This window comes from Bactrocera neohumeralis, chromosome 2, assembly GCF_024586455.1.
Source record: "Bactrocera neohumeralis isolate Rockhampton chromosome 2, APGP_CSIRO_Bneo_wtdbg2-racon-allhic-juicebox.fasta_v2, whole genome shotgun sequence".
Taxonomy (NCBI): Eukaryota; Metazoa; Arthropoda; class Insecta; order Diptera; family Tephritidae; genus Bactrocera; species Bactrocera neohumeralis.
In genome coordinates, this window is record NC_065919.1 from 49,250,530 (window position 1) to 49,277,343 (window position 26,814).

The following is a 26,814-nucleotide window of genomic DNA, read 5'->3' on the forward strand; positions in this document are numbered from 1 at the left end:
CTTAAATTAGGTAAGAATCTCGGAATTCGATATACCCATTTATATGTCTGTAAATACTTGTGTATTGACACCCTAAAGTTATCTCAAAACCTCCATATGGTAGGGTATACCGAGGTGAACTTACTATAATGACTGGACTAAAAGTATACACATGTCTTTAATATTGGAGGATAAGTCCATTACCATCAATGAGGAGCTCTAAAGGTCAATTACTGCCAACTTTTCTTCCTTCTTCTAACCAATCCCAATAACTATCATTCAACGAGAGAAATCGCCACTTTATTGGCATTCATTTTATTGACTATAACATAGCAACAAATGAGCTTGTCCGCCTAGATCATATGATTTCATGACATTAAACTTTAGCTTTTAAGAGAAAAGTACGTCAGCTGCGACTGTCTATTTAACTACTTCAACAATTGCCGTATTATTGGCGGAATATCGGAATATGTCCGGTTATGCCGGATAAAATTTGCAATATTAAACCGACAGCATAATTCTCTTTAATCACGGCAGTACTCAGTGCGAAATCCATTTAAACTAAAAATATTAAATCAGTAAGCGCACCTAAAATGTTTTTAAATTAATCAGACAATTAGCATAATTTTAATTTAAATAGGTTACAATAAAAATAGCCTCTGATCAAAACTCACCCGGACTGACCAAAAAAAATACAATTTCACGTATTTTAAGACACAATTTTATTACTTCCTTCAAAATAAGTTCCTGAGCCAAATATTAATCAAGTTTTCCACACACTTATTATAAGCCTCGGTTGGGATGACTCTTTTTATACTCTCGCAACAAAGTTGCTAAGGAGAGTATTATAGTTTTATTCACATAACGGTTGTTTGTAAGTCCTAAAACTAAAAGAGTCAGATATAGGGTTATATATACCAAAGTGATCAGGCTGACGAGTAGAGTTGAAATCCGGATGTTTGTCTGTCCGTCCGTCCGTCCGTCCGTGCTAGCTGTAACTTGAGTAAAAATTGAGATATCATGATGAAACTTGGTACACGTATTTCTTGGCTCCATAAGAAGGTTAAGTTCGAAGATGGGCAAAATCGGCCAACTGCCACGCCCACAAAATGGCGAAAACCGAAAACCTATAAAGTGACATAACTAAGCCATAAATAAAGATATTAAAGTGAAATTTGTCACAAAAGGATCGCATTAGGGAGGGGCATATTTGGACGTAAATTTTTTAGAAAAGTGGGCGTGGCCCCGCCCCCTACTAAGTTTTTTATACATATGTCGGAAACTACTATAGCTATGTCAACCAGAGTCGTTTTCTTCAGGCATTTCCATATACAGTTCAAAAATGGAAGAAATCGGATAATAACCACGCCCACCTTATGTTGAAAACACTAAAAGTGCGTTAACCGACTAACAAAAAACGTCAGAAACACTAAATTGTACGGAAGAAATGGCAGAAGGAAGCTGCACCCAGGCTTTTTTTTTTATTGAAAATGGGCGTGGCGTCGCCCACTTATGTACACAAATACGGTATTTGAAAAATGTGTAAATGACGGATAATAAAATCTCGATTATCACTTTATCATGCGAGAGTATAAAATGTTCGGTGACACCCGAACTTAACCCTTCCTTACTTCTTTTTAGCGAATTTTAATATTTTGGAGCGCCATACGCTAGTTGGACAGGTTCAACGGCATATTAATAAGCCTAGAACTCGTTGTTTAATTTGTTTTTTTGTTCCTGTTATAAAGAACACCCCTAATGACCAGAGCATAAATAGTTATTTCAGGCACACATGCACTACAAAATACATAAAATTCATTGCGCTTTTGAGAGCTTAAAACAATTGCAAATAATTGAATTCTCATTTCTCGTGCGTGGAAAATGTACGAAATGCGAAAATTTATTGGCATAACTGGAGCATGAAATGTGCTTGCGATTGGCAACACCACTAACATTTACTTTGTTCACCGGTCAAACGAAATGCATACCTGCATACGTATGTATGCAAGTCGGGTGCTGACAAAATAATTGCTTTTTATTCAAAATTCATAAAGTATATACGAAATATTTTTCTTTGTTGTCTTTAACGGTGTTTACAGATTTTCGAGTGCTTTATTTTGTTATAAAAAATTGAACTCGATGGAGAGGTCTGTACTATATGCACTTATAGCTCAACACATGTATGTAATTTATGGAGAGCATTTTTATTTGAGGTTATTATTATTTTTTTTTTTTTTTGTTTTAATTAATTGAGTTTTTTGTGATGAAAAAATATTTTGGGATCTCATTTAGTCTCATAAAGTTATAAGCTATAATGAACCGAAAACATAGCGTTGAAAATTGTAATTGCGCAAACTCATTTTTGTATGTAATTCAACAACAATTTTTTTAAACAAGTGTAAAAATTTATGATTTTAGGATTTTACGATTCCCTAATTGTTTTTTATTGTTAGATAAATACGGTAGTCAGTGGATCAATTAAATAATACTTAAGTTAAGCATTATCAAAACTCTTTTAAACTTCGCACGAAAACCCATTCATCGAACTATTTTTTTATCAAGTTTGGTATGACTGTCAGCAACATCTGTGCCAAATTTTTAGCAAAGTAATCATTAGTGTTTAGTATATGCTTGTCTTTCTGAAGTACATAAAGTGCATTCAGCAAATTTTACGATGGCTGAAATTATTCAAGAAAGAAATTCCATTAATGTTTGTTTCAAATTACTGGTGCCGAAACGTTCATAATGTTGAAAAAGCCCTTCGGTGATAATTGTTTGTCGCAAGCAAGTGTTTTTGACTGGTACAAATTATTCAAGGAGGATCGAGAGAGCGTTGACGACGAATCACGTCCAGGACGGCCTTCAACTCATGAATAAAACGTCAATAAAATAAAGCAATATGTGTTTGAGAATCGACGATTACTAGTCATTGATCTTACTGGCATCGTTGGAATATCGGAAAGATCATTGAAAACAATTTTAAATATTATTTAGAACGATTGGTTCCAAAATCACTCAGTGTTTTCAAAAAACAGCGTCGCGTTTACGTCTGCGAAACAATGCTTTCGACTACCAGGATGTCATGAAACTTATTAATACCGGCGATGAGTCTTAAAGTTATGTTTACGACCCGGAAATAGATGATCAATAGACCGAATATCATGACAAAGGTGAGCCGAAGTCGAAAAGTCACGCTAAAGGCGGTCAAAAATCAAGGTTTGTTGACAGTTTTCTTCGATTACCGCACTGTACACTGTGCACTGTGATGTACTCCGAATTCCTTCTGACCGACCAAACTGTCAACAAGAAATACTATTTGAGTGTTATACGTCGTTTGCGCGAAGCTATTCGTAAAAAGAAGTCGGAGTAATGGGCCGACAACTCTTGGTTTTTGCACCACCATAATGCACCGTCGCATGCATAGCGCATAGATTCTTCGTGAGTTTTTCGCTAAATGTTTGACCAATATCTTATTTGCCTGATTTAGCTCTGTGTGGCTTCTGGCTATTCAGCAAACTCAAATGATTGCTCCGGGGAAGCCATATTGAGTTAGTAGAAGACATTAAACGTGAATCGCTACGCGCATTGAAGGCTTATTCCACATTTCCATATATGGAAAATCAACACTCACAAAGCGCCAGCTGTTAACATTAATATTAAGAGGACAAACTCAAGTTTTTTTTTGCATTCTGAACTATATTTTAACGGGATCTTTAAAAAAAAAATAAAAATACAATCTTGCCGCCCTTCGTAAACCGCTACAGCTAGATAGTCATACCAACCTTTACAATACGCTCGAGGAACACATTGCAGTGAGACATGCTAAATGTGATGATTTTTTAATTGACACGCATGTATTACTGAAAATAATTGTATTATACTCTTTTAACCTCAAGCAAAACTATCGCGTGACATCTAGACCCAATTGAGATTGAATATCTATACCTTTAATTTACACATTTTTGTTCAAGTAATTTTGAGCCCATACCAATACCATTTAATAATCAGTTATTTTATATAATTACGATAATTATAGCGTGTTAAAGTTTATTCAAATTGAACAAAAACAAAAAACACCATCAGGAAGGGCCTAACAAGCTTGTTTAATATCTTAATTATAAGCCGACTGAAGAAGAGCGTTTCAGTTCAACTTTGACTTAATTATAGTCTTACAATTTCAATAACACTTATACAGTGCTAATTACATAGCATAACGATATGTCAAACTTTTAGGTTATGACAGATTAAATACTTCGTTTTCAAGAATGATAAATATATATTTTAATAAAATTTCACCGAAATTGCTACATTAGCTCTGGTTCGGAAATATGTCACTTATGCAGTTAAATAATAGAAATAAATTGGGATTTTGTACTGCGTCCTAAAGTCTATTGTGATCTCCCCTCTGTCACATAGACTCACTCACATAAGGGGGTATTCTCATGTAATCACTTCAAAAAATCGATTTTTTATATTTTGACAGTAAAACCTATTGAGAACATGCTGCGAAAAATTCAGACCGAAATTCATAGTATTTGATTAGTTACAGCTCATAGTCACCGACGTGTCGTAAGCGACTGTCTACCAGGCGCCATGACAAGTCTGCAGCTGCTATGTTTCTATTGTTTGCATTCTCGAATCATCATTTTCTGAAACTGTCATGGTCCTAAAAAAAAAAGTATTGAACCGATTGCTTTACAATTTACATATGTTCTTATACTCATTTACAGTTATCGTCCCTACCTGAATTGTTTATTTTCGAAAATATTTTCACATTTTTTTTTAAAGATTTTTAACGAAAAAAAACCATATTTTCGTGACTTTTTTTGAAGTTCGACATTTTTTTTTTAATAAAATTGATTATATTTGGTAGGGACGATAGCCTCAGAACTACTGAATAATAATCCATTCGATTTTTTTACTTCAGACAACATGAACAGCCGCTATCACCATGACCAGTGAACTACTTTTTTCTTGTTGGGGACTACTTTGATTTAAAAAAAATATATATTAAAAATGTAAAAAACAAAAAAAAAATTTTTTGTACATTTCAAAATACAAATAAAAATATATTAAAAAATTAAAATGATTGAATTTTGTTGTCGCATAAAAAAAATTTCCTAAAAAGTGGTAAAATGTATGCGTTCACATGAGAGTACCCCCATAAGTAAGTACAGCATTCTGAAAAATCCAGAATCCTGCTGAGTTCTATTAAGATAATATGAAACCCACTTGGGTTTCCATACCTTTCCATACACTCCTGCACCAATGGCAATTTAAACTCGTTGGCTGTGATCGCTTTAAGTGCCATTTGACGCTGAGCATGACAATACATTCGTTTGAATAGCTGCGTTGGAGATGTATTCTTATACGTCAACGTATAGCAAAATATTCTCTTGGAAACTGGGTTGCTTTTAATTTAGATGAAATCTTTTTTTAACAATCGCCTTAGAGATGTTAAGGGAAGTGTTAGGGTTTCAAGGTAAAAAAGACTATTTTGCGAACTTATTTCTTAAATAATTTTAATTTTTTTTTTTAATTTTTTAAGTAATTTTATTTGCACCTTTTGTACATTATTGAACACACTTTTGACAATATAGGCAAAATAGAAAGGATCTCAATGCAATAATATTAATCACCCATTTTGTTTATCTCCCAGTGGCTTTTAGAGCTCTTTTTCACATTTTTCGTCAAGTTTAAAGAGAAAATTATTCAGATGAGCGCAAAGTTAGGTTCTCATGGTATATTAAAATTATTTTCTGAGTAATATCAGTCATGTTCCACAATCGAAAATCGCATCGCTATGGGTGATTTTCGAGTTCATTCCAAAACGAAGCGTTTTCCTACATGAAACTAATGCTTACTTCTATTTCTGAAACAACTTTCTGGGGTTTCCAGAATACTTGTATAATCTGAACAGGGTATATTAAGTTTGCCACGATGTTTGTAATGCCTAGAAAGCAACGCCGGAGACCCTGTAAAGTGTGTATAAATGATGCTTGAATTATTAATAATAATATTAATAATACTTTTTCTATTTCGAAGAACGATAATTAAGAAACATTTACATATACACAGATTAATGCATGAATTCGTAATCTACATCCCATATAAAACGAAGAAAGCACAAGCAACAAAAGAACATGGAAAACAAATTATAAAGTATTCACCTCAACGGAAGCGAGTAAAGCAACTAATTGCAGCTCGAGGCAGCGCTGGACATGCTTTAATGCGAATAAAGATTAGAAATAGATGCAGTAGAGCAGCGAAATGTAACACTCAGCTCAGCAATCAGTTGGCGATTAGCTGGAATCAGGCGCAAAGTACAGGCGATCAAGCGGAAAAGTAGAAAACGCTTTCAAGCACGAAGTCACAATTTCATTTGAAATTTGAGGTTATGACTATTTTGGTTTTATGTAAATCATGTTTAAAGCATTTTTGGAGTTTGGTGTTATATAGAATATGCTTCTAGGAAAAAAGAGTTGTTGGAAGGGTAAAAAAAAATGTTGATAAATTTTTTATTTGATAAATTTTTTATTTCGCTAATTTTTATTTCAGTTCGCAGCTTAATATTGATATGTCTTAAAGCGAAACTTTTTTCACACTTTTCTAATGTCTTACAAGTAATTATATATGCACACATACATAGATACATACATATACTGTATTAACAACTTTATTCTGAGCACTTCCTCTTCATGTCAGCTTTTTACTAATTTTCTATATTTTCTTGCTGTTGTTGTTAATTTCTATTTACTTACAATATTAATATGTGTACATATGTCATTTTATATGTATGTGTTTGTATTTGTTTACGTGTAATTTTGTAGTTTGAACGGCCATTAGCTGACCTTTTAGACGTTTTAGCCGCATACTTAACTGAAATTCATTGTCAGGCAATTGAAATTGTTTGCTCACACATACTCGTGCACAGACACTTACACTTACAATTAAATAGTTATAGAGAACATATAGTATACATACATATATAATTAAGCTTTGGTGATTTTTGCAATTTTCTCCGCTTGCGACGCCAAGTGCAAAAGTCACAGACTTATGTGACGTAAGTCGTAGAAGGGTTAATGCATGGCGCAGCCAAATGTGAGCATTAAGAAGTTTCATAATGTGAAAATGACATAAAAATAGCAATTTCAGTGATTAAAAAAAATAATAATAGTGATGAAAGTAATAATAAACAAAATGCGTTGATGCGGGCCTATTGTGTTAAGCGGGCAAAGTTCTGTTGAATAGAAGAGGAAATGTGGGTTGTAAATGGATTTGCTGGTATTACTATTAACTTAAAAAATTTAGATAATTACAAAAAATCTTTAAATTCAGTGTAATAATTAATAATTTATTTTATTTCACAGTGCTAATGCTAGACCCTTGGTATATAACTAACAAGTCAATTAAAAAGTCCCGGCCTGACACACAGATGGCGCTACTAGAACTAAATATAATTTTTAGTTAGCCCTAACTTTTGAAGTGCGCGTCTATAAATTTTGCAACTAGCGGATCATTAGTTTTTAATTATATCATTTTGAGAAAAGTAACTTTTTTTAACGTAAAAAAAATCATAAAAGGTAATTTTACGTGTTGCTAAAATATTGCTATTTGAAGGGAAAAAATAGAGTTGAGGCCAAAGTTTGGATTGATCAACATTATTAGGATTCTGCAGCAGGGAAATCAACTGTTGAAAACTGGTTTGGCAACTTAAAACAAGGTGAAATGAGCACCAAAGACGATGAAGGCAGTGGACGCCCTAAAGAGGCTGTTATCGACGAAAACATCAGAATAACTTCTGATGGCTTAACCGCTAGTGCTATATATATAAATTGTAATTGTAATTAAATTACCTTTTTCAATTTAAAAAAAAAAAAAAAAAAAAAAAAAAAAAAAAAAAAAAAAATGATCGTAAAGTGAAGTTGTTCGAGATAGCAGGCACTCTAAGGATATCAACTGAAAGCATATATCATTTGATTCACGAATATTTGGGCATAAGAAAGCTCTGTAGAAAGTTAGTGCCGCGCAAGCTAACTTTTTACCAAAAACAACGACGAGTTGATGATTCGGAGCAGTGTTTGGAGATATTCAGGCGTAACAAAACCGTCGATATGTGAGAACGAATAAAACATGGCTCCATTATTTCACTCCGAAGTCCAATCGACAGTCATGCGAGTGGACAGCACACGTTGAAGCCGCTCCAAATCGTTTGAAATCGCGGCTGTCGGCTGTCAAGGTTATGGCGACTGTATTTTAGGATGCACATGGAATAATTTTTATTGACTACCTTGAAAAAGGAATGTTTATTAATAGCGACGATTACATAGTGTTATTAGACCACTTAAAGGACGAAATCGCCGAAAAACAGCCGCAATTGAAAAAAAGAAAACGATGTTTCAACAAGTCAATGCAGCGTGACTCAAGTCGGTGAAAACGATGGCAAAAATCCACGACTTGAGCTACGAATTGCTTACGCATACTTGTACACCATATTCCCAAATCTGGCCTTTAGCGGTTAATTCCTGTTCATCCGAAAGTTAGCTCGCTGGGAAGAAATTTTCGTCTAATGAAGAGGTGATCGCCGAAACTGAGGCCTATTCAAGGAGGAAGGCCAAATCGTATTACAAAAATGATATTAAAAAGTTTGTAGATGAGAAAATAGAAGCATTACGGTATGTTGATTGCTACCAAACAAAGGAGGAGATCGCAGAATGAAGAATGAAGAATCACAGATACTTTTAAAAGCTAGGAAAGTGGATGCCATATAAATTGAAGCCAATTTTGTTTGTCAGAAATGCCGCTCGAATGCTAAACAAACTAACTCGTTTTTGTATGTATTCATTACGACAACCCTAAATGCCAAAAGTCATCTGTGAAACCTGTCCAACTTGCCAAATCAACAGCGAAGCCGAATATTCATAATCCCAAGGTATGTATTTGGTGGGATCAGAAGTGAGATCAGAAGAGCGGGCTATACTATAAATTTCTAACACCGATTGAGAGTGAAACCATTTATGAGAAACGCTACCGGCAACAGCACAGCAAATTACGCCGAGCGATTGCCAAAAAAGAGTCGAAACTTGCAACTAGACACCAGAGAATATATTTCGATCACGCCAACGCTCGGTCTCATGTTTCAAGATCGGTTAAAACCCATTTGGAAAACAGCAGTTGGAAAGTTTTGCCTCACTCGCTTCATAGTCCAAGCCGTGGCCTTGCTGACTACCATTTGTTCCAATCGATGCAGAAGCCCTTCACTTGAATGCGGTGCGCATCAGAACAGAGTATCAACACTTGATGATTCTTGACCGCAAGAAGGTACTGTTTTTTGCAATGAAATCCACAAACTGCCAGAAAGATGGGCAAGTATTATTGCACATTTTTTCTTAAATAAACCTGCATGTGCATATATACATATATATATATTTTTGTTTATATACTTAGCATAGGTATATACTCAAGCACACATATATACAAATGAACCATTGTAAGCGCACTCAATAGCTTTGAACTCGTACACGTCTTAACAGAAACACAAAAATTGACAAGTCACTTCGACAAATGCGCCGCCAGCAGCGTCAACAATCACTACAATAGCGGCAACAACATCAACAACGGCAAGCGTACTCGTAATAACAATGATAATAACAATATTGATGTTAACATGTAACAATTTGATGCATGCAAATGCGTTTAAGTCATTTTGTTTTTAGTCACTTGTTTCATTTGCATTCACTCACAACAGCAATAAAATGTTTTCTTTATTTGCCTCACATTTTCCTTTAGCCAATAGCATGACATTTTGTTTATAATTTTGTATTAAAGTTTTTCTTTAATTTTCGCATGTGTGGTGGTAATTTTTTTCCAAGTAATTGCTGTTTTTTAATACGGAAATGTTTAATAACAAAAAATGTTATACAAAGCCAGTATTTTGTTGTTGTACGCTTTTTGTGCATTTAGTTTTGAAGTCGAAGAAATAAATGTCTGTATATGTGTGCAATTTGTTCTTTTTAATATAATTTTTTGGCAAATAATTTTGTATAGAATAAAGGCACACAAAAGGAAACAATTTCATTTCCGCAGCAATCCGACCCTTGAGCAAACCGTCATTGAAAAGATGAAGTGCAAACATTTATAAATTTTCCAAAGTGGAAAATAAGTAATTAAGAAGTGAAAAGTACTCAAGAAGACAAATTTCAAATGAGAAGCAGTGTAAGCCCACTATCAGAGGAAGCAACAAAACCATTTTTTTTTTATTTTTTTTTTTTTGGATTTATTTATTTACAATCTATCAATTAGACAATAAGTAAATTAGTTAAAAAAAAATATAATATTATAACATAAATAGTTGAACTCCAGTGAGAACAGCTATTATATTCAAATTCTTTAATTAAGAGTTTATTTACAATATTTACAAAGCTTAATCTCTAAAAGGTAAATCAACAAAAAAAAATTAAAAATTATATTTGTAATATTTTTAAAAAATTCAACAAAATTAAAAAAATAGTGAAAATATAAATTTTATTTTTGATTAGCCGCCATTTTTTGATTTTGTTTTCAGTTTTGCAGCTTCTTGTTTACTACAATGATCCTCTTTCTCTTTACTCCAAGTACCCATAACTCTATGATTTTTTTTTTTAATCATTTTTGTGTTTTCTTCAATTATACGAGGGCTGCTATATATATTCTGGCCTAGAGCAACACTAAGTGTTGCCAGGTGCAATCTGACATTTCCATTGGAAAGTTTGACATTTTTTAGCATAACATCACTCAGAACGTTTTGTCATTTAATCGTGAATTGTTTTATTTACAGGGAATTAAAAAATTCATCTCGGCAAAAAATGGAATTAACTCGTGAACATTTTCGTGCGATCATTTTTCTCAACTTTCGACGTGGATTATCACGACAAGAGTGCATCGATGAACTAAAATCTTTGTATGGCTATGAAGCACCATCCTATAGCACTGTGAAAAACTTGTACAACGAATTCAATCGTGGCCGACGCTCGCTCAAAGACGAATTCCGTGAAGGTCGTCCAAAAACAGCCGTTGTGCCAGAAAACATCGATGCCGTACGTGAACTGATAATGCAAGACCGTCATGTAACATACCTTCAGATAGAGGCATGCCTATGCATTTCTCCCACCAGCATACATTCGATATTGCATGAACACCTGGTCGTAAAAAAGGTTTGTTCTCGTTGGGTCCCGCACAATCTGACAATCGTGTGAATTGGTGTAAAGAAATGCTGAAAAAATACGATCGCGGTGCTTCAAAACACGTTTATAAGATCATCACAGGTGACGAATCATGGATCTATGCGTGTGAGCCCAAAACAAAACAGCAATCGACAAAAAAAAAAAAATAAAAAAAATAAAAAAAATAAAAAAACATTTTCGTTGATAAATATGCCTATTTACATTATTAGGCCAGAAATATACATATATAGCAACCTACGTAAAAAACCAAATAATAAAATGTGCATAGCAAAAACACAAAATACTCTTTTCCATCAATTGCCAAAAAACGCTCGAAACTTGGACCTCCACACTAGAATATGCCCTTAAGGGGTTATAACTGGTGATCAAAATATAGGTACTTTTTGTTCAGTATTGTTTGGCATTTCATCAAGGAAAGACTTACGCCTGAACAACGTTTAAAAGTCGTTCAACTTTATTATAAAAATTCACGTTCTGTAAAGAATGTGTTTCGCGCGTTTCGCTCAACTTATGGTCAACATAATAGTCCTACTGAGCGTACTATTCGCAACACCCATCATGCGACAAAGCAGTCATTATTCGATGATATTCGACCGAATAGACCACATCCAGCATGCAATGAAAAAAATATAGCAGCCGTAACTAAGAGTGTACACGAAGACCGTGCAGAGTCGATTCTGTACCGTTCGCAGCAACTCGGACTGCTGTATGGAACGACTTGGAGAATTTTACGTCGAGATCTTAAATTGAAAGCGTACAAAATACAGCTTGGAAAAGAACTGTTGCCGCTCGACCTTCCCAAATGACATTGCTTCTTTCTTTGGATTCTTGAAAAGTTCCTAGAAGATTCAACGTTTTCAAACCAAATTGTGTTCACCGATGAGGCCTATTTCTGGCTCAATGTGTATGTCAACAAGCCAAATAGTCGCATTTGGGACGAAGAGCAATGTAAACAGTTTCAAGAGCTGCTAATTCATCACATCGCATCAATCAATGTATTTATTGAGAGAACACTTCGGTGAGCAGATAATTTCACGTTTTGGGCCGGTCGATTGGCCACCAAGATCGTGTGATATCACACCGTTAGATTTTTTCCTGTGGGGATATGTAAAATCTAAAGTCTATGCGGAGAATCCCGCTTCGATTCAGACCTTGGAGCAAAACATCTCGCGTGTCATTCGCCAATTACCAGTCGTAATGCTCGAATGAGTCATCGATAATTGGACTCAACGGTTGGACCATCTAAGACGTAGCAGCGGCCATCATTTGAAAGAGATAATATTCCAAGACCAAATCCCAAAGAATGTTCTTTCGAATGATAATAAATATTCTCCATTAAATTTGAAATTTCTGTGTTTTTTCTTTAAAAAAGGAAAGAAACCACAAAATCGATCACTCTTTATATAAATACAATTTTATTATATAAGTATATTCTAGGTACACTTTTTTAATGTTTTTGTTCATTAACGAAATTTATTTTTAATATTGAAACAAATTTAATTCAAGTTTTTCTTAACTTATCCAGCGTTAGAGCCTTTAATAGCCAAAATCGCTAAAGGCAAGTTTATAATTTGCAAAATCCTTAAAACTCAAATGATTAAAAATCTTTACAGCAAGCCTTTCCGGTCAGCACAACAAAGCTCAGCGCACAAAGCAGCGATTAACAGTAAATTTGCTCTCTGCATGACGCTTACACACATGACTTAATAATATAATTGTGGAGATGTCGAACTTTCAAAGTTGAGGAGATGTAATTGCGCATGCGCCGTAAGTACCTCATGTGTTGCATGTACCATTTTAATGTGTCAAGGTCTTGCTAATGCAAGAAAATGCCGCGCTCAGCAAAAAATTTCAAGCATACAAACACACATGTACACATGTAGATTTGTAACATTAGCCAAAACGATATTTTAATTAAATGCAATTATGATGAAAAATGAGAAAAAATCTCTTTCTTGTACTTTTTACACCAATTTACTCCAAGTGCTTGCCCAAGTTGTTTGTTGTATGTTTAACGGTAATTAGGCTGGTGTGCTTTTGTAATTTTTCCTGCTGACAAGCCAGAGATCTGCTCAATTGCTACAGTTTTTAGTACGAGTTAGCGCTTACAAGCTTTTCAAGCTGGGTTCTTCAGAGAGCAGCGAATGGAGTTAGGGCATTTTAGTCCTGGTGGTATCACAATGGGTCTCCTAGAGGCAAAAGTGTATATTTCATGTTTTCTGCGCCAATTTTACTCCTACCTTATCAATGTCATTGCAATTAACTTGGCTATCAATAAAAATCTCATACAATTCATTGTCCCAATTACATTTAAAAAATATTTATTTACATATGGATTTATGTAGAGCAAATCACATGTGCACTCACTTATCAATATTCTCATATTTTGTTTCATTGAAGATCAATGCAAGTTACAATTCTCGATTCTCAATTTGCATTAGCAAGTAGTTTTTGCTGCTGGCCACTGACTTAATTACGATAATTACATTTAAACTTGACGTTCGCAGTTGTTGCATTGTGTGCAAGTGCAAAGTAATGGGTAGTGATTGCGGTGCATTACGGTAGAATACTAAAAAAACAATAACAGAATGGAATTAGAGTAAGTTGTGGAACAGGTTTTAGCTTTGAAATCCACAAGGATGAGTGTAGCGGATTTGTTGTATGTATTTGTATAATAGCATAAATTATTTTGTTGTAATTAGTTATATACCGTTGTCGGCAAAAAGTCTCGTATGCATTATTTACCTAATTGGTTATTTTACAAGTTATAGCAAAACAGAAATTTTCTCAGTATAAATAGTAAGGACCTACCATTATTATATGTGACTTGGTCTACGAAAAGGGGGCTTAGGTGTCAAAAAAAAGGAGACAATTAATGAGATAACGAGAAACTGACGATTATTTTTAACAGCTTTTTAGTTTTCGCATATTTTTAGACCAGGTCACATATACTAGTATAGAATAATATATAATTAAATTTATTTATTTTTAATATTTACTACTTTTATAACACCCTAAATGTAGGTGTAGTAAATATTTTATGTAACTACTTGTACACATATAATAATATATTGGCAAGGATGTCTTGCCTACATACAGGCGAATTTCTATACTGTTTATCAAAGTCGCACACCAATGCTTATAAAGATCTAAAAATTTTTATTCAGCAACTGACTGATGTGGCGTAATTAGACTTAGAGGAAATTAATATATTTATTAAATTTTATCCGTTTCCAGGAACTCTTAGTGGCATATGGAACGACTTGAAAGCATACCAAATACAACTTGAGCAAGAACTGAAGACGCTCGACCTTTCCAAGCGACAACGTTTCGTTCTATGGTCTCTTGAAAAGTTCCAAGAAGATCCGATGTTTTCGAACCAAATTTTGTTCAGCGATGAGGGCCATTTCCAGCTCTATGGGTATGTAAACAAGCGAAATTGCCGCATTAGGGACGAAGAGCAACCTGAAGAGAATCAAGAACTGCAATTTCATTCGTGGTTTGTGAGCCGGTGGAATCATCGGTCTACATTTCATTAGAAATAATGAACAATGAGCACGTAACCGCCAATGGCGACCTTTATTACGCAATGATAACCCACTATGTGATGCCTGAAATTGAAGCTCGCGAACTCGGCGACATTTGGTTTCAACAAAACGGCTCCACTTCCTAAACATTGTATCAATCAAAGGATTTATTGAGAGAGACACTTAGGTGAGCAGATAATTACACTTTTCGGTCGGTCAATTGGCCACCAAGACCATGTGATATCACAACGTTAGACTTTTTCCTGTGGGGATACGTAAAGTAAAGAAAAAGAAGATACGTAAAGTCTAAAATCTATGCTGACAACTCCGCTTCGATTCAGGCCTTGGAGCAAAACATCACGCGTGTCATTCGGCAATTACCAGTTGAAATGCTCAAACGAGTCATCGAAAATTGGACTCAACGGATGGACCATTTGAGATAAATTTGCAGATATAGATGAAAAATTGTACATATACATATGTACATATAAATTTTCATATATAGAATTTCAGATGATTTTAAGCAGAGAAATCTGCTTTACCTACACACTAATGAATGTAAATTTTTTTAAAATAAATCACCGATATTTAAAGTTTATTGTAACTGCACATTTCTTGATTAATTTTTTAGGTAACATGCCTACTCATCATTATTTTATTAATATACCAGATTTCTCTTCTCATTAGGTGTGCAAAAAAAAAGTTTGTGAAAAAATATAAAAAACTTTGAAGAATATATTTTATGATTTCAAGTTAGACTTTGACCTTTTGAAGGCGTCAGCTTAGCAAAAAATCCTATTAGACCGATTTTGCAGATCGTTAAGTTCCTACAAAGACAAATTTTATTATTGACTATACAGTAATTTTTTCAAATACATTAAATTTCCGAAGAAAGTAAGCAAATATTAATAGTATTAAGTTAGTATTCCAACAACAACAACAAGCAATTTAGCCCAAAGCATTTATTGCACCAGCTTCAAGCACAATGTAGCAAGCAAGCAATAATCGCATTAAATAACCACCACAACAACAAAAAACACAACAAAAGTTGCATTAACAAGATCGCCTTACAAATTTCCGCACAAATTCTCATCCAAGTCGAGCACCAAAATCAAGCAAGTTGTATACCAATTAGCTTTGCCTCACAGCAATTCAAAATGCCGGCAGGTGGCATAAACTTTGCGCCAGCAAAAGCTTTAACAGCGAGCTTTTTGCATCAGACAAAGGGTGTTTCAGGTGTGAGAAAACTTGCTTAAGTAAATATTTTCTTTTAGTTGTTTTCAAGTCGCAGTTAAGATAAGCCTAATGAACAGCAGTAATATTGTTTAAGGCAATTGTACAGAAGACTTAAGCAACGAACTCGATGAGGAAGTGAAATGGAAGTGTATGAATAGTATGTGATTAAGTCGATTCTGACTTTTAATAGAGTAATATAATAATTATATATTCCAATAATTATAATATTAATTATATATAAACTCGAATGCAGAAATATTTTAGTTTAAAAGCGAAAAGAGTTTTTTATAATAATAAAGAATTTTTTCAGTCTTTTCCTTAAAATTATGTGCAGAATATTTTTTTTTTTTGTCTTGATTATTAGGATAGAATTAGATACTAACTTATATTCACACGACCATTCTCTATGGATAATATCCCTCAAGTATATATAAGTAATGTTAAGTAAGGTAAAAAGGCTGGTTTTTCTTGTAGCCACGAATAATCGCACTTGGACTGCTAGAGACACTTTCCTGTTTTGATGCCCAGAACTCTTGGTACTGGTGCAAAAAGGCTGTCGCATACGATAAAACGTCTGCAGACTGCCACAAATTTCTTGATATCAATTCCAGTCAATTTGCTGGGTTCGTAAAAAGTATGGCGATCGAGATGTTTCAACTTTGGTCAGGCGAAAGCCGGTCAGTGGTCGAGAAAGTTTCCAGCTCATCTTCCTCACTGCAAGTTGCGTTCTACAAAATATTTAACCTCAGTTTGGACGCTGGTATAACTAAGAAAAGCCCAAAACTGTTGGTCTTTCTTAAGCAGATTGGCTACGGACAAAGTTCTGTGCGTGCTGGGTAATGGGCTGCGCAAAAAAAAAACATATTTTTCTTGAAAAAAAAATCTAAATACTGTAATGCTATTATTTGCATGTACAAAAAGCATGTGAACCTCCCTGTTTTATAAATAATTTCAAAACGTATATATTCTTATACCCTGAACAGGGTATATTAAGTTTGTCACGAAGTTGTAACATCCAGAAGGAAGCGTCGAAGACCCTATAAAGTATATATATAAAAATGATCAGTATGTTGAGCTGAGTCAATTTAGCCATGTCCGTCTGTCTGTCTGTCCCGTCTGTCCGTCCGTCTGTCTGTATATATACGAACTAGTCCCTCAGTTTTTAAGATATCCTTTTGAAATTTTGCAAACGTATTTTCTCTTCAAGAAGCTGCTCATTTCGGCCGATTTCGGAAATAACATATTGTATATATTTTTTTCATACATTTTGGTATATATTATTTCCTAAAGCAACAATGTAATCTCCGAAGAAATTGATCAATCGGTTGACTACATTATTAGCTTCCATACAAACTGAACACATTTTACTAACAGAAATGCACCTTATTGCCTTGTTATAAATGCGCTTGCATTACTTCAATTTTTATGCGACTTATTGCCCACATTTCTCTAAGTGTGTGCTTGGCATGCCTTCACTGCCATTAGCCACAAAGAATGAAGCATAAAAACTTTTATCACAATGCCAATACGGTCCGAGAATATCAATTGCAAGCATCAATTGCGCTTTGTATTCTCTACTTATAGACAAGATCGCTCCATATTGACGCCAAATGCGGTTTGGACATGCGAATCGGCTCATTCTGTTTGCTGATTCATGGCGAGCATGCAGGCAGCAGCTCACGCGCTGGTTGTTACAACAAAAGAAGCAACACAATTAATTGTTATTTGCTTATTTAACAGCAAGCAATCACTTTGTAAACAATTAAGCGCGCATGTGTGAGTGGGTGATTTTTATTAAACAAAACTATTTGTAAACAAATGCTGATGCCGCTATTGATTAGTGTCGCCTAGTGTGCGCTATTTACCTAATGCGGAAGTCGATTGAAATAATTTGGAATTTTACGGTAGTTATGTCAAAAATGACACGGGGCAATCCAGTAAATACTAAATAACAATAATCAAAATAAATAAAAAAATTTATGTAGTATAAGTGTAGTATTAAGAACTTTTGTGAGCTTTCTACTAAAAATTGGAAAAAAATGTAATTTGAGTGATTATGGAAATGCTTAAAAGTTCATTTTTGTACCCTGAATAAGGTATCATAATTTTGTCACGAAGTTTATAACACCCAGCAGGAAGCGTCTAAGAGACTTACATACTACATAAATGGTCTCCGTGACGAGCTGAGTCGATTTAGTCATGTTCGTCTGCCCGACCATCATTATACATATATGAGAACTAGTCTTTTAGTTTTCAAGATACCGATCTAAAATTTTGCAAACGTACTTTTCTCACCAAGAAGTTACTCATTTACCAGAATGGCCGATATCGTTCCATTATAGCATATAGCTGTCATACATGCTGAACGATTAGAATAAAGTATTTGTATGAAAAACTTTTTTGTTTGACGCGATAGCGTCACGAAATTTGGTAAGGATAACTAGCTGAGGTATGTTAATGTGGTGCAATCTCCCAAGAAACAGTATAGATCGAATCACTATAACATATAGCTGCCATACAAACAGAATAAACGATTTCAAGTGATTGTATGAAACATTTTTTCATTTGTCGAGTTATCTTCACCAAATTAGGCATAGGTTATTGTTCAAGGAAACGTTGTAATCTCCGAAGAAATTGATCAAATCGAGTCACTACAACATATAGCTGTCATAAGAACTAACTGATAAAAATTTTTGTAAGCAAACTTTTACATTTGTGATGAATATTTTAGCTACAGTGCGTTTGAAGTCAACGTTTTCAAATTTTTTTTTTGTATTTTTGTTAATTTTTTTCTTCCTCTTTGCCCACAGCTCCATTCTTCTAACTATAACAATAAATACAAGGCTATATTGCAAAGCTTTTTGAAGCTTTCGAACTAACAATAAGACTAATATGAGTTTACTAATCTTATAACATTGTTTACAGCTTAATTATCATATTATTTTCGTGTTCATTAAATATATTTTTTCTAATTTGCCTACAACTTCATTCTTCCAACTCCATGCTAACACACGTTCGTAACACTGAGAAGTAGAAGTTATGCCATACCTTTGCTGCAAACACACTCAACTGCCCAAGCATGCAGAAGCCAACCATTAATACCCATAATATGGTTTGCATATTTGCTCATCAATATTCGCATAATCACCAGCGCCGAACCAAGCAGAATGGTAAAAATCGGCGAAAATGAGTTTCACAGCACGCGCTCGATTTCGTTGGCAACTCGTTGACGGCTTTAAACAAACTTATTTGCCTACATACACACACACTTACACACTCAAAAGCAAATTTGGTAATTTCGTAAAACTATTTAATGTGCAATTATTTACATATTTACGCGCTTATATGCACTAGCTCATGTAAACAAGCACATACCCAGCGGTAAGTAGGTGATATTTGCACGAACGCCGCTCAGTTCCATTGAAAGTGATTGGCTGGTTTTCATTTTCGCACTTTTGCAATATTTTTAACACTTTGCGCCTGCGTAATTCTTTGCGGCTATTTCGAAAGCGCTCTTAGGTGCTAATTTGTGGAAGTTTCGCAATTTATTTAGACGCTGATTTCTACAACTTTTTCCAGCACCCCTAATCAAATATGGCTTATAGTTAGCACATTTAAATGTTTTCACCTTGAAATATGCACACACACACATATATATATATATATTTTGTTTTAGTTGTGTTCATAAAAGTATGTGTTTTGCAATTAAAGAATCTAGAAAAAAATGGTGCAAATTAAGGTGTGAATTATTTTTGAGGTTACAGTTTTTTCTTTCGTTATTATTTAATTCTGAAGACTAATATGAGTTTCACGCTTATAAGCTTTAAATTTATTTAGTTTTTTTAACAGAGTGGCTTATTATCTTCTTTTCAGATTATATTTTTTGACGGTAAAAAATGTCATTGTACTATGACCAATCAATTTCTCTTAACCCTTTCTCGTTACAGCTAAGAGATATCTAGTTGTTCTCTCAATTACAGGAGTCAAAAATTTCATTCATTATAAATTCAAAAATATAATTAAAGGCCTTAGAAACATTTTGCTGAACCAGTATCTTTTTCAGCACTAATTTGGCAACATCACAGAACAATTATAAAAGCAGACCAAAAATGAGCAAACCGCCCAGAGTAAAATTCAAAACAAAAACGTTACCATTTTGTCGATTTTTGCCACTCTAAGGCCTTTTCTGGATAACAACCGTTACTAGACAAAATTTTTGTAAGTGATATTTACGAAGAATGCCAGACTCACAACAGCAGACCTTTTTTATTAGTGCCGTCGGAGAACGTTTAATTCCGAAACTTTTTAATTTTTCCCTTCAAACATTTTACTATTCTTTTCTTAAATATATATACATATACTATGTACATACATACATATATGTATACTATTCCCGAATGCTTTTTTAATAGGTGGCAACCCCATTTCTAAATGTGTTAAAAAAAATGCTTTGTAATTGTACCATTTTATTTCCACCTTTTTAATGGAGATTTTTTTAATAAGTGGCAACTCTACACCAAAATATATCTAAATATAAGACATCCGGACATTTTTCTGAGATTTTCTTCCACACTTAATATGTTGATAGGAGTTTTTTCATATTTAAAAATTTTGGATTTTTAATAGGTGGCAACTCTACTCCAAAATATGCCTTTATAAATAAAATACTTCAGTGCACTTTTCGGAGAAAATTTCTTAGAACTCATTTGTTGGGAGAATTTTTTTTTAATTTTTTAAATGTTGGCGTTTTCAATAGGTGGCAACCACATTCCAAAATGTGTAAAAAAATTACATAGAGAATGTTTCGTAATTGCACCATTTTATTTTTACATATTTTCCACCTTTTTAATGAAGATTTTTTTTAATTAGTGGCAACTCTACACCAAAACATATACATACATATAATGTAAGACTTCCGGGTATTTTTCTAAGATTTTCTTCAACACTTAATATGTTGACAGGATTTTTTTCATACTTTAAATTTTGACTTTTTAATAGGTGGCAACTCTACTACAAAATATACATTTATAAATAAAATACTTCAGCGCACTTTTCTGAGAAAATCTCAATGAACTAATACGTTGGCAGAATTTTTTTTTCATATTTTAAATGTTATGGTTTTTAATACCCACATTCCAAAATTTGTAAATAAATATATAGAGAATGCTTGAATGTGGCATTACACCATTTTATTTTGACATATTTTGCACGTTTTTAATGGAGCTTTTTTTAATAAGTGGCAGCTCTAGTCCAAAATAAATATAAATAAAATACTTCCGGGTACATATCTGAGAGTCTCCTTAACACTTAATATGTTGACGAACATTTTGTCAAATTTTTAATAGGTGGCAACCTCATTCCCAAATGTATAAAAATAATTATTTCGAGATTGCTTTTTAATTGCACCATTTTATTTTGACATATTTTCCACCTTTTTAATGAAATTTTTTTTAATAAGTGGTAACTCTACACCAAAATGTATATATATAAATATAAGACTTCCGGGTATTTTTATGGTATTTTCTTCAACACTTAATATGTTGACAGAATTTTATTCAAATTTTACATTTTGACTTTTTAATAGGTGGCAACTCCACTACAAAATACACATTTATAAATAAAAAACTTCAGTGCACTTTTCTGAGAAAGTCCCAACTAATATTTTGAGAGAATTTTTTTAATTTTTTACATGTTGGCGCTTTTAATAGGTGACAACCACATTCCAAAATTTGTAAAAAAAATATATAGAGAATGCTTGAATGTGGAATTATTTACTATTATACAATTTTTATTTTGACATATTTTGCATGTTTTTAATGGAGCTTTTTTTAATAAGTGGCAACTCTAGACCAAAATGTAAATAAATAAAAAACTTCCGGTTACAAATCTGAGAGTTTCCACAACACTTAATATGTTGACAAACATTTTGACAAATTTTAAATTTTAATTTTTTAATAGGTGGCAACCCCATTTCAAAATGTGTTAAAAAATTTATTTCGAGAATGCTTTGTAATTGCGCCATTTTATTTGACATACTATATTTTGCACCTTTTTTTAATAAGTGACAACACTACTCTAAAATACATATAATACATATAAGTAGAAGACTGAGAGTTTCTCCAACACCAAAAAAGTTGACAGACATTTTGTCATATTTTAAATTTTAACTTTTTTAAAAATGGCAGCTCCATTCAAATATAAGCAAACATTTTAAGATTGCTTGTTATTACACCAACCTATTTTGGCATTTTTTCCACAAATGTGGAATTGGCAGACCCAATTCTCTAAGAAGTCGTGTGTGTCTTCAGTAAACATTTGGTGCTAATCGAGTTATATAAAAATATGTGTAATTGTTATATTACATGACACAAATATTTTGCTTATTGAAGTTAATTAACGCTTCATAATGCTCTCGTTGTGTCATTAAATAATTTTTTGTGTTTATTCAATCCATTGCCGTTTAATATTGGTCGACTGAGCGAATTCTTATACGTTTTGTATACGAGTAAGTAAATATATAAATCAATCATCAGTATTATGCTAATTGACTAATTTAGCATGTAATTATTAATTTTGCGATTTTTTTGGGTCATGAGCTATACTGACATGATAGTTAGTAAATAATTATTTAAAAGTCGCGAATTGCTTTGGTCATTTAGTTGAGGTCAAATTTTGAAGACGATTTAGAAATCGATTGAAATGAAAAATGCGTTGCACTATTCAGTTTTCCTGTAGTCATAAGTAATACTTATTATATTCTCCAGTTTTAAACTTTTCTAAAGGTTTGGTTTTTACAAATGTATTATAACTTAAATTGTACCCCATGACATTCTTTGATTAGAGTTTATGTAATTAGCACAGATTATTTTGAGACTTCTAGTCTATTTTTTAGGCCTGAAAAAAATCATTTTAATGGAAATTTGTAAGCTATGTTTAGCTTACCAATATCTCAAGTGCAGAGTGTAAATTACAATCATTAGTGGTTTAACATTCAGAGTCCCATAGCTAGTAGTTGAGGGATTGCTTTAACATCAAGTATAATTTAAAAACAAGACTACTTTAGTGTAACTATGAATTTGAAAAATGTGCCGAAATGTCATAAACCTGAAAGGTTACGTTATTCTAGGATAGTCTGCTAGGACAATGAGCCACGCATGGACCAGTTTTGGCCCTTTGCGATACCAGATGGAGTTCAGTTACTAGATCCATGTAGAGTAGTCATCCCTTATAGCATTGACAGACGGCAGCGTTAAACCAGATTAATTGCATTTTTCGGGATTAATTCAGGAGTTACCACAGCTAACTCCGTTGCTGAATCCAAAAATAACTCCCAAAATTTTAGGGAGTTTGTGAGATTTTCGTTGGCAACATTGTTAAAAATGGCCAATTTTCATCTATTGTGAATGAAATACAAGCAACCCTGACAGCTGTTTATCAAATTCTCAATATAATATCAATAAAACTTCTATGTTATGATGCAGTTTTAAAAATAATGTGTTGATATGTTTTTGTCATAAAAAATGGTTTGGTAAAAATTGGTCGGCTAACAACCGTAATGTTTATCTTCTATCAATTTTCATTGAAAATATTATAAAAAGGACAATGAGCTGTTTATGAGAGTTTCAAACTCGCATAGCTGCCGTCTGTCACCTACAAATTTGGATCTGATTAAGTGCGCAGTTAATCCGGATTAACGCTGCCGTCTGTCAAGGCTATTAGGATGCCTGCGCTTGAGGCGAATTTCTATGGCCTCACTTTTGTTGTATCATACTGTACGAACCCCAGATGCTTAAAGCGTAGTCTTGCCTATGCGGTACAAGAGCCAGAGAGATGCTCCATTGTTTCCCTGGTGCCTTGCTCTAGACATTTTCTGCAGTCTTCTAAATCTGTCTGCCCCATTTTTCGGGCATGTGTCCAGTAACCAGTTAGTATTTCGATCATGTTCCTACAGTTTCTTCTATCGAGTGCCAATAGGAATTTAGTACACCTTCGATCTACCGCTTTGCACATGACTTTTGCAGTTTTTTACCGAGATAGTTCGTTCCATCTGATTTTGTTTTTTTTTTATCATGATTCTGTCCAGATCGTCGTGTAGACAATGTATGGGCTTGTAACCTGGCACTCAAGAGAAGTGAAGTTACTTGCTTTTGGCAACACTTCCCACTTCTGCCCTTCCTCATAAGACACTTTTGGCAGATATGCGATACGAGGTTACTGCCTTGACTGCTGCTTGGCTGTCTACGTATTTAAACCAGAAAGCTTAGCTATATAAGGGTATAGTCACTGTTCAGATCCAACATAATTCAAATTAAATTTAATTAAAGACCCATCTAAATCCGACTAAAACCAAATAAAAGTTAATTAAGTTCAAAATCAACGTTCATATAATATTTTGACAGCTTCCTGAGAAAACGAATAAACAGACACTGCAAATGACAAAAAATATAGCCAACATATTGAAATCATACATACGAGTATAATATTTAAGGATAAGTTCTATCATCACACGTAGACTACTATACTTGGTATACTTAATATGCAAAAAAAATATAAAAATCTCGTAAAACCAAAAAAAACCTCTTGTTATTAAAACTTATACGTCTCCACAAAGTTTTGAGACTATTACAAATCTGCTTTGCCATTTCAACCTTATACTCACTAACTCACCGGAATGCCTGAAAGTGTAAGCTCCTTGCTGCTTTAGCCTTGAACTCGCAAAGGTCAAGAAGAAGGTGATGAGATTTTTTTGCCGCGTCTTATTGCTCTGTTCCTTCTACAACTACGGAAAGGCTAATCTAGCTGACGGCGAAGAGCTCACTCTTTTGCAAACCACATTGAGCTAGAAGCTGGCCCAGGTATATGAATAAGAAAGGGTCCATAAAATGTAAATATTTTAACATTTTGTGCGATTTTCATCAAATAAATAATGCATAAGACTTGAACAAACGGAACTTCCTAACTTTTGAATTTTGACGTAACGTTTAAAATTCCAGTTTTCTTGTGATCAATTGCTTTCAAATAATCTCTCCGTAATTAGTTCGCAAAGTTGTAAATGCTTTTGGTATTCATTAGACTAGTCGGTAACTAGTTCAAAAAAGCTCTGATATTATATGTAACTAGACCGCTTATGGTTCAACGTTTAGAAGCTATCAATGCCAGTTTTTCATGTGTTCATTTGACTAATCCGCAACTAGTACGAATAAGTCGTAGACATTAATCTACTGTCTGTTACTAGTTCAAAAAACTTCATGATATACATATATGGAACTAGTCCGCAACTGGTTAACATATGTTCACAAATATAAAATTTTGCAAGAAAAGAAAAATATTTTACAGTTATTTGTTATGTCTATAAATTTGTTGTATATGCATGTGGTTTTAATTAGACTAGTTTGTTACTAGTTCAAAAAAGTTCTAATTACATATGTAACTAGTCCGTAACTGGTTCATATTTGTTCACAATTATAAAATTTAGAAAATTTTTTGTATGCAAGCAAAGAAAAAAATTTTATAGTTATTATTGCTATAAATTAATTCTATAATAATAGTAGTAGTAGTACAGTGAAATCTCCAATAAGCGGACACTGTTGGGACCAGTCATTCTGCTCGGTTAATGAAGATGTCCGCTTAAGAGAGCGTTCTTTTAATGGAGCTTTCACTGTAGTAGTATTTCTATAACGTAGTACCTACAAGCACAAACTAGTTATAGATTCGAATTCTATAGAAAGCGAACCACTTGTGAGCACTTACATTCTTCTGCTGGGCAATGTAGTATGTAAACAAAAGATTACGAAAACGAACTTTAGTAATTTGAGATCACTTGATCATACACTAATACACAGATTAAGGCACTTTATATATGTAAACACAAACATACAAACTTGGTCTATATGTCACATATCACATTTCTCAATCAAGATTGCTCATTAAACGCATAAGTTATTTGCCGGTGTCAAAGCTTGGATTTCTTGATATCGTTTACATTGTATTATATATCTACTTATGTCTATATATATGTATATATAATTGTAAAGACATGTGTATAAATGCAAAAAATGCCATTTGACTTACATTGCATTTGGATCGGACCAGCTGAAATGTCGCTTTATGCGCTCGATATCCAAAACTTGTTGCTGTTGTTGTTGCTGCAGATTCAAGGTTGCCTCTTTCTTGGGAGCCATTACAGCGGCGATTTCCTTTTACGCTCAAATAGGCACGCAATAAGGTGAATACCAGAACACACACACGCACACGAACACGAACGCAGGGTAACAGTGGCTTTTGGTGCAGATTCTGGTAAGAATGGTGGACAGCACGCTATAGTTGTAGCACCGGTTTGTTAGTAGCTATTGTTGTTGTAGTTGCGTCGTTAAGCGCTATTTTACAGAGTTGCTTCACGATTTTTATTTTTATTAACTAAAAGTAGTTAGTTTGACTAGCTTCACTTTGTGAGGTATACGCAGATGTTTGTAGGTATGTATGTATATGTGTATGTGAGACTCGCTTGAAACCTTAACGATGGTAAACAAAATGGTAAAAATTGGAAAAATGGTAAAATTTAGAAAAAATGGAAAAATTATTTAACACTCGCCATGTGACGCATATTTGCGAGACAAAAGCAAACCGTTAAGTAATAAGCGAATGCGCGCTGCAAAAGCGAAATGGCGGAAAATGTATTGCTTTTGACTTTTTAATTGCACTTTTTGTTGTTCTTTTTTTATAATTTCACTACTTCACTTTGCTTGCGTTAAAATTTTCACTTTAAATGCCAATTACCAACAAAGTTAACTTTAAAAATTTCGCACTTTTTTCTGTTTTGTTAATTTCGTTTCTTGCAAATTGCTTTTGTT

At 33.6% G+C, this 26,814-nt stretch overlaps 1 protein-coding gene and 1 long non-coding RNA gene across 3 annotated transcripts in view; one reads left to right on the forward strand and one right to left on the reverse strand.

Annotated features, from left to right (window-relative positions):
- Positions 1-15,298, forward strand: part of LOC126751011 (uncharacterized) — a 55,633-nt gene extending 40,335 nt beyond the window's left edge. The window contains exons 1-4 of one of the 2 annotated variants that reach the window (XR_007665842.1): positions 8,138-8,628; positions 8,683-9,300; positions 12,815-12,968; positions 14,439-15,298. This is a non-coding gene — a long non-coding RNA (uncharacterized LOC126751011). Of the gene's footprint in view, positions 1-8,137; positions 8,629-8,682; positions 9,301-12,814; positions 12,969-14,438 lie in introns of those variants that run through there. The other variant, XR_007665843.1, reaches the window with a different exon arrangement.
- The window catches only part of LOC126750944 (ABC transporter G family member 23), a 143,699-nt gene extending 117,539 nt beyond the window's left edge, over positions 1-26,160 (reverse strand). The window contains 1 exon segment of the mRNA XM_050460797.1: positions 26,036-26,160. Within this exon segment, the coding sequence (XP_050316754.1) occupies positions 26,036-26,145 (110 nt within the window). The 5' untranslated portion in view covers positions 26,146-26,160.
- Positions 26,161-26,814: the final 654 nt, after the last annotated feature.